Source organism: Electrona antarctica, assembly GCF_951216825.1.
Source record: "Electrona antarctica genome assembly, chromosome: 15".
Lineage (NCBI taxonomy): Eukaryota > Metazoa > Chordata > Actinopteri > Myctophiformes > Myctophidae > Electrona > Electrona antarctica.
In genome coordinates, this window is record NC_136796.1 from 37,174,226 (window position 1) to 37,183,707 (window position 9,482).

The 9,482-nt window shown below is 43.5% G+C and overlaps 1 protein-coding gene across 1 annotated transcript in view; it reads right to left on the reverse strand.

Moving 5' to 3' along the window:
• dync1i1a (dynein cytoplasmic 1 intermediate chain 1a) overlaps positions 1 to 9,482 on the reverse strand; it is a gene marked incomplete at its 5' end in the record, with an annotated part of 140,692 nt that overhangs the window by 130,010 nt on the left and 1,200 nt on the right. Inside the window, 2 exons of the mRNA XM_079522096.1 lie at positions 1,199 to 1,384; positions 9,075 to 9,237. Of these exons, the coding sequence (XP_079378222.1) occupies positions 1,199 to 1,384; positions 9,075 to 9,237 (349 nt within the window). The remainder of the gene's footprint in view (positions 1 to 1,198; positions 1,385 to 9,074; positions 9,238 to 9,482) is intronic.

Below are 9,482 nucleotides of genomic sequence, written 5' to 3' on the forward strand. Positions count from 1 at the left end.
CCCCCCCCCCCTCCCCCGCCCGCCACCCCAAGCCGAGTTTCATCAAGGCAGACCCCCGCCATGCAGCGGTGTGTACGGGGGGAGGACTTCCACATAACGTGTTTCCCCGCGGCGCGGCAGCACGGTATTAAGCGGCAGGTGGAAAGAAAAAGCATTAACAAAAAAAGCGTAGACACTAGACAGACACAGGCCAAACTGTAGAGGCGCACACACGCACACACACGCACACGGAGTGTGTGTGTGTGTGTGTGTTGTCTCTTTTCATTTATACACTGTATCAGCTTTTGTTGCACACCTCGAGACTGTTTTAGATTTTGCACAAATAACAGTTCCTGTAGTGTGTCTGTAAGTTTAGGTATAGGTGTGTGCGCGTGTGTGCGTGCTACAAAGTAACCTATGAAACCCAATTCCCCCCAGGGTGTTTGACATGGACAGAGCTCTTCTCTTCATGTCAAGCACACACACACACACACACACACACACACACACACACACACACACACACACACACACACACACACACACACACACACACACACACACACACACACACACACACACACACACACACACACACACACACACACACACACACACACACACACACACACACACACACACACACACACACACACACACACACACACACACACACACAGGGGAAAGAAAAACAAGAGTATCTGTTGAAAATTTTCCATTCAACGGAAATAGTCTGGATATTTTTGGGTCTGGACCGTGACAGTGCCGTGTGATATACGGCCCACTGGCGACAACAACACCAGCAGTATCTTCATATGGGACTTGGACCATCTTCCTACAGTGAGGGAACCCATAACCCATTGAGACCCCAGATCAGATTCTACTAAAAATGTCTTCCGAATCCTGACAGTTTTTTTTCTGAAAAACGTATCAGTGGTGCTCCAACTTTTTCACGTCAAGAACCCCCCAAAATTATCTGTATTTGGCCAACGGACACCCATCTCAAAATATGTTGTTCCAGGGACCCCTCCAGAAGCAAATATTTGAGTTAAAAAAAGTTCACCGTGAAAGAATATATATTCAAAGATTTGCACACATTTTCAAAAAAAGTCAAAAAACAAAAATCTACAAGCTCGTAGCTTGTATTTTTCAACAGCTAAAGTCTAAAATAATGGTCTCAAAGCGGTTCAAAGCCATGAGGCGACATGCAGACACACACATGCGTCCTCATGGGTCTCAATGGGATAAGGCCATGAATCATCAAACGCTGCCTTGCTCCGGAGTCCTGTGGTCCCCGGGGGTTGACGGTTTGACCGCTCCTCCTCAATGTGGTCTCCTCTCTCTGCTCTCCTCTCCCCCCTCCTCGCCGACTCCTCCCCGTCCCTGTCAACCACCACATTCCAGCCTAGCGGACGGGTCACGGTCACGTCAGGTCAAGCGGAATATATAGAATGGAATAGAGGTTTTTTGTTGCAAGGTGCAACCGTTACAGAAAGATTAAGCCGTTTGGGACGGGAACGCATGTGTGTGTCGCTGTAGCCGTTCAACCACTTTAACCGCTACTTTAACCCATTTGGGCCTGACGTCGAAATAAAAAAAACGCATTTTTACGATTTTTCAAAAATAGCAGACCTACAAGCTCATAGCGCGCCACTCGGTGGCGCGCTATGAGCTTGTAGATCTGCTATTTTTCAATAGCTAAAGTATAGCATAATGCTTAGTTAAAACACCAAAAGGGGTTCCCGCCCAGAATGGGATGTGGTGCAAATCTTTGGATATATAAATCTTTCACAGCGAACGTGTAGACTCAAATCTTCGCTTTCTGCGGGGTCCCTATAACAAAACATTTTCACATGGGGGTCTGCGGCCAGGGGCATTCCACTCATTTTCAACATTTTACTATGTCATTAATATACCTTAGAGCTGTTGTGTAGAAATAATAAAAATGTCCCCCTATTCTGTGTTTCCTAGAACTGGAGGTCTGAAAAAAATCATTAACATGGTGAATCACATCTTGATGATGTCATCAAGATGTGATTCACCATGTTAATGGTTTCTTTGTTAATGATTTTTCTAGGAAACAGAATGGGGGGGACCTTTTTATTGTTTCCACACAACACCTCTAAGGTATATTAATGACATGGTAAATGAGTGGTATTCCCCTTTAATGGATTAAATAGAATGGTGGATAATAAAATACACAATACAGCTTCGGTGGTTCACTGCTGGTACTTTTAATTTCAGCGAGAGTCTAAATGCCTCTGTTGTAAGTCCTACTGAAAGGTGCAGGCAGTGCACCATTTCTGCGGCCGTTCGTTCAAAACCTCTCTCGTTTACGGGGCGGGAGGAGGGGATCAAGGATGGATATGACAAAAGGGAGAGAGAGAAGAAGAAGAAGGCTCCTGATGAATGAAAGAGAAGAGAGATGAGTGAGAAAGCTCCCTGCGTTGTGTGACGACGGCGCGTTGCGTGCTTGGAGATCTGCTATTTTCTGCATGTGACACTGTCGTACAATGGAGCATCGATTAACCCATTTAGACCTGAGGACGGTTCCACAAATGTCTTCTAAATCCTTTTTTCCTGAAAAACCCTTGTTTCTATGTCAGTGGTTCTCAACCTTTTTCATGTCAAGGACCCCCAGAATTATATGTATTTGGCCACTGACTCCCATCTGAAAATATGTTGTTCCAGGGACCCCCAAAGAAGCAATATTTTTGAGTTAAAATGTTCACTCTGAAAGAGTATATTTTCAAAGATTTGCGCCACATTTTCATGATTTTTCAAAAATAGCAGATCTACAAGCTCGTAGCTCGGTGCCGCGCTATGAGCTTGTAGATCTGCTATTTTCCAATAGCTCAAGTATAACATAATGCTTAAAACAGCAAAGGGGGTTCCCGACGGAGTGACGTGTGGAAATATAGTGGTCCTCTCCATGGTCAAAGTTACCCCTATTCTAGACAAGATAAGGCATCTCATCATTAATTTATCCCCTGAGCAAGCAGCTCAATAGAGACACACAGGGACTACAAATGTCACGCCCCCAAATGAGACAGCGTCCTCACTTCTGGTCTGTTGGCACGGTGTACTGCAGGCCAGCCCATAGAAGTCCATTGAAATTCAACTGTAGTTAGCCTACTTTTAAAATAATATGAAATGAACTGAAGACTATATTGATTTGAATAAAAATATGTTTCCAAATGTATGAAGTGTCTTTGTCAACATATATTGTTGTTTTCTCAATAGAGGATGTATTTCACATTTAATTTACCACTTGAATGAGTTACCCATAATGTTAACGGAGCAGAGGGGAGACGGCAGACAGAGAACCTGTCGCTTTTAAGGGACGTCACTGCCTTTACGAGGCTACGAGCGCCGACTTTGAATAGTGGAATTCTCAATAATACATCCCGATCCCGACTGACTTTGTTATTCATGTCTATATTTTGAACATGTCACGGGCTTACTATATATGTTCTACCTACCGCGGAGCTCCGACGGTGTGTTTTACCGCTGTCAACTTGTTGTATAATTAACTTTGCTGAATAGTTGCATGGGAAAATAACCCAGCTAAATGGAGGAGTGACATCCTGACATTTTCAACTACCTAGTGAATTCTCCAGATGAGTATTAATAATAGTCTTGCAAGATGCTGTTTAGACCATTTTCAACAAATACAAGCATATAAAACAAAATACAACAAATATATCTGGGTATTGAAAACCTCAAGGGATGCAACCGTGACGTATATACCGTGCGACCACTTTGACTTGAGATTTACAATGCTAGCACTTTTCACAAACTGATGGAGTATATTATAGTACATTGTAGGATGTATATTGAGATGGCAGGTATGTGACATTGAAAAGGACAAATCAAACATATGGGACGCTTTATTAGAACACAAAGAAAATCGCTACAGCCTCAGTAATGAACCAGTGAAATTAGGGTATTTTATGATGCCTCTCATAGGGATTGCATTGGCAGCTGCAGTACACATTTGAAACGGACCAGAAGTGGGGACGCTGTCTCATTTGGGGCCGTGACATTTGTAGTCCCTGTGTGTCTCTATCGTAATAAAAGAAATGTCAGCACTTGTGCAGGAAAGCAGGTTCAAATCCGGAGTAGAAGAGGAAAGTAATTGGTGCAGCTTTAACTGAATAATTGAGTCAACGTTGACTAAAGTTTACATTGGGTTGTTAATCCATTGAGACCTGAGGAGGATTCTACAAATGTCTTCTAAATCCTGACAGTTTTCTGAAAAACCCCTATATGTCTGGCGTTCTCAAACATTTTCATGTCAAGGACCCCCGATATGTAATGGCCGCCGACCCCCATCTGAAAATATGTTGATCCAGGGACCCCCCAGAAGCAAAGATTTCAGTTAAAAATGTTCGCTCTGAAAGAATATATATTCCAAGATTAGATTCCAGACCTACAAGCTCGTAGCGTGGCAGTCTGTGCTGCGCTACGAGCTTGTAGATCTGCTATTTTTCAATAGCTAAAGTAGGCCTATAACATAATACTTAAAACACCAAAAGGGGTTCCCCAGACAAACATTTACGAACATGGATTTAGTTCATAAATCAATCTGTCTACACTTTTCAGTAATCGTTTTAAGTAACGATTTAAAACAGAATGATAAGTTAACTTTGACAACAACATAAAGATGTGTCACCACCAGTGTTGATTTGGACAGCAAATTTTCATTTAGTCTTTTGAGTAAAATTGAATTTAGTTTTAGTCATATTTCAGTCATCTGAAATGTTTTAGTGTTAGTCTACTTTTAGTCGACTAAATATCGTACAATTTTAGTATACGAAATGTTTTGTAGACTCAAAATGTATTTTGGCGGGCCTCGATGGCGTCATACTCATAATGGTTGATGTTACACTTGGTTGCATGCTGAAAATAGCCGATCTACAAGCTTCAAGCTTCTTCTACGAGCTTAGTTTAAGAAGGTGCAATTGAGGCTATGTTCCATAAATACAGCAAATTGAACGTCCTTATCTTTCTATCGTCATGTCATCGTCATCCACACTTGCACGCATGCGCTCACGCACACACACACACACACACACACACACACACACACACACACACACACACACACACACACACACACACACACACACACACACACACACAGAGATACTTGACAGTAGTCATTCTTCATATAGGTCACTATTGTGTCAAACACAAAGAAGACTGGGGATATAGATATGAGCGGGCGGGGGTGGATTATAGGAGGGAGTGCAGAAGTACTTCCGACAGAATTCCAAACGGATTTGGGGTCTCCCACATGTTGGGAATAACCCTATAAAATGGACCGTACACGCACGCACGCACGCACGCACGCACGCACACACAGTTCGCAGGGGTTCTGAAGAAGGTTGGTGTTGAGCTGTGTGCAGACCACAACACAGGCCAACAGGACTTGAAAGACTCCTCTAATGTGGCCCTGGCACGACACGCACGCACGCACGCGAGCACACACACACACACACACACACACGTATGCACGCACGCACGCACGCACGCACGCACGCAAATCTAATTTATCTTTGCAGATAATACAAAATGAAATGACCCGAGGCATCAGGGGAATTCTGCTGCTTGTATTTGTCCCACCTCCAGTAATGTGATCCACAGTGTGTTTCTACGCCGTCAACCCACCCAATTTAAAGGCTTGAAATAATGATACAGGTGTGAAATCAGATGACGCCAACACATGCTGCAGACTGAAATTACATGGTTAAAAGACACATGCAGGCGTGGATATTTAGGTTCGTTCGCACGCTGTAAAGTCATGTTGAAATAAAAATGTCATTGAAAAGTTATTTATTCATCATGAAAGCAGGGGTTCTCAACCTGGGGGTCCCCATATGATTTTTTTGGGGGGTCCCCAGATGACAGTCTAAGGACTTTTAAGGCCTTTTTAATAAATCTAAAAACAAAAGAAAGAATAGACAAAAAAAAACTGCATTAAAAGTACAGTAATCAACAAACTATACTATAATAACTATAATAACCAATGAATATTGGTCGAATTGTCCCAATAATATAAGAAAGAGAAATAAAAGTGAAAACAGCAGATCTACAAGCTCCCAACGCCTCACTCCATATAGTGTATGGCCAATATACAGTAGAATGCATTTCTCATCTGACCTCATCAAACCCTGTACACTCAAGACACTTCCCTCGCTGCCACTCTTAGATCTCCATATATGGAGCTGACCTGTTCTGACATTCCATATGTTGATCTGACCTCATCAAACCCTGTACATCTCCATATATGGCTAGACACTCTCCATATATGTATGGCCAGTACATAATTAATTCCATATGTTGATCTGACACCCCATGCCAAAGCGCCAGCGCTCGCCCAGCAGTCTGCCGTCACCCAGGCGGATGCGTGCACGCGACCTCGCCCTTTAGGGTGAGGTCGGTTCTCCCATCGTCTTACTGGTATATATATAAAAAATAACACAAAATGCAGAATACACAATGCCACTAAACCAGTGACTTTCAAAAGATGTTGTGCCCAAAACACACAAGTTAAAATCTCAAAGGCAAGCGCACCTGTATTCATATCCTTGCAAAATAACCTCTGTAACATGCGTTCATCACTCTATTTTTATTATAATGCCAAATAAAACTAGGATTTGCCTCTGTAAGAGTTGCATAAACTGTTTTTATAACTATTTGTATACAGTAGTTGCATACTGTAGTGCAGTGGTTATCAAGGACCCCCAAAATGACACTCATATATTTGCCAAGGACCCCCATAAGAGATTTGTACGACTCTAGCAGTGATGTTCAACCATTTTCAGCAAGGACCCCCAGGTTGGACCTGAATTAGGCTACGGTCCCTTATATCCATTTATATCTCTGAGACCTCAATGAATATTGTAAAATCAAAGTTAATTTAACTCTGAGAGTGTACAAATGGAACCAAATGGACCCATATTTGGTTCCATTTGTACACTCTCTGAGTTACAGAACCATAAGGTTCCATTTGGTTCCAAACTATCATTTATCTGGGGACCCCCTGGAACTCCCTCAAGGTACCCCTGGGGGTCCCCGGACCCCACTTTGGGAACCCCTGCTGTAGTGTACAGTATGTTGCAATAATAATGTGTGGTTGTGACAAAATATCCAAAAAGCACACCTGGACTTGTCTCACGCCTTCAGAGACGGTTTCGCCTCAGCAAACCGCGTTGGAAAAACGGAACTATAAGATGACAGTGAGTCTCACATTTGAACAGACATCTTTAAATGTTTTTGAGAATTCTGTCGTTCATTTTGTTGATTTAATCCAATGTTCTGTTGCTGCTTGTGGTGAAAAGATCATATTTCCTCTCTGGGGAATAATAATGTTTAATTGTGACCATAATAGGTCGCAGGTTACTATGTTAAACCTGCCAAACCTGTCGGTCAGCTCACGCCTCCATATAGACGAATTCAGAAGCGGGTCCCATGGTCGCAGGCAACGTATTTCCTGTAGGCGGAGACCACATATCTGCGGTGTAAACTCGCAGCTCTTCTACTACATTGAATGGTACAGTGACTGATGTTAGTCTGCTCAAACGTTACTCTTTTACCTGCTTTTTACTAACACTAACTTTACAAAGATGCCCAGAACATCAGGATGAACCTGTGTGTTTATGTGTAGTAGTGGCAACATTCAACTTTGGAGAGAAACAGAATGTCAAAAAATACACTGTGGTGGCTGAGACCAGAGCCATAGAGTAATGGTTGAGACGAAGCAGTGAAAGGTCCTGAAAGATACATAACGTCAAGTCTTACCCAATACCCAATCTTTCTGTTGTATGAACACAAGGCTGCCGTACTTTATACCTCATACTAAGCATTTTATGTCGTCTCCGCCTACAGGAAATACGTTTGCTGCGACCATGAGACTCGTTACTGAATTCGTCTATTACGCCTCGTGACATCACACCTCGTGACACGTCACACCACCATATATGGCCGTCAGTCCATCACGCCTTGTGACACACTCCATATATGGCCGTCTCCATATATGAAGATCATCACACTGACCTCATCAAACCCTGGATAGCCATACATGGAGAAGATCTGCAGCAACATCTGACCTCAAACCTCAAACCCTTAGATCTCCATATATGGAGCTGACCTGTTATCACATTCCATATGTTGATCCTTCCTCTTCGATGTCTTGCTTTTGACTGATAGCTGTCCATTTAAACTCTAGACGGTCCCGCCCCAAGGGTGTTAGATTAATTTGTCTCCCCAGAGTCCCCACCACATGGTTGCCCACACTGATGGAACAATGTGTGGTGTGTGTGTGTGGTGTGCACACCTGTGTTAGTGCATGTCTGTCAATCAAGTGCATACAGTACACATATAGCCTACTGTAATATGTAAAACATACTGTACTGTACAGTATGTGCATGTATGTTTACGTCCGTGCATTCGTACGTGTGCGTGTTGTTACTGTACATGTTCTAGTGTATTTTAGCTTTGATGTGTGTGTGCGCATATATACTGTATGTGCATGGGTCTATGTCTACAGTGTGTGTGTGTGTGTGTGTGTGTGTGTGTGTGTGTGTGTGTGTGTGTGTGTGTGTGTGTGTGTGTGTGTGTGTGTGTGTGTGTGTGTGTGTGTGTGTGTGTTGATGAGGACAGTAGAGAAGTGACCATTTTGGAAGTGGCATGTACATTTGACCACAGTCTGGAAGAGGCATTCCTTACCAAGGTGCTTAAGTACCAGCGTCTTAAGGATGCTATTATACAGCTTGGCTACAAATGTAAACTACTTGTGTTCATATTTGGAAGCCTCGGTAATGTCCATAAATCAGTCGTGAGGGGCCTGCAGATTGCAGGCATGCCCAAGCTGAGAGCTAAGGCATCGGCAAAATTCTGTTCAGTGTCTGCAATAATTGGCAGTCGCCATATATGGAGAAGGCGATGCTTTCTGTACCTGTGATCTGTATCCTGAAGCAACGTTTTTTTCAAGTTTGCGCATCCACTATTGTTTGTGTTCAAGAAATTCCTTGTAAAATGTGAATGCAAATAAAGATGTTAAATCTGTGTGTGCGTGCGTGTGCGCACACATATGCCCACACATAATGGTTTCTCATTAAGCCTGCAGGGCCGTCCATGCACTAAGGCCTCGGGGGTCTGTCTGTGGCCAGGCTCCTGGTTAGACAGACCTCTCTGGCTGCTGTGCCAGCCGGGCCGTCCTGGGCCTGGCACAGCCCCAAGAAGAACCCACATCTTTACAGCGAGCCGTCATGCCACACTATGTGCCATGCTCACAGACCGGCCGGCGGCCACATAGGCCCTGATTAAAACCCATGACTTCAAACTTTCCAAACTTTCAGAGAGAGAGAGAGAGAGAGAGAGAGAGACAGAGAGAGAGAGAGAGATAGAGAGACAGAGAGAGAGAGAGAGACAGACAGACAGACAGACAGAGAGAGAGAGAGAGAGAGAGAGAGAGAGAGAGAGAGAGAGAGAGAGAG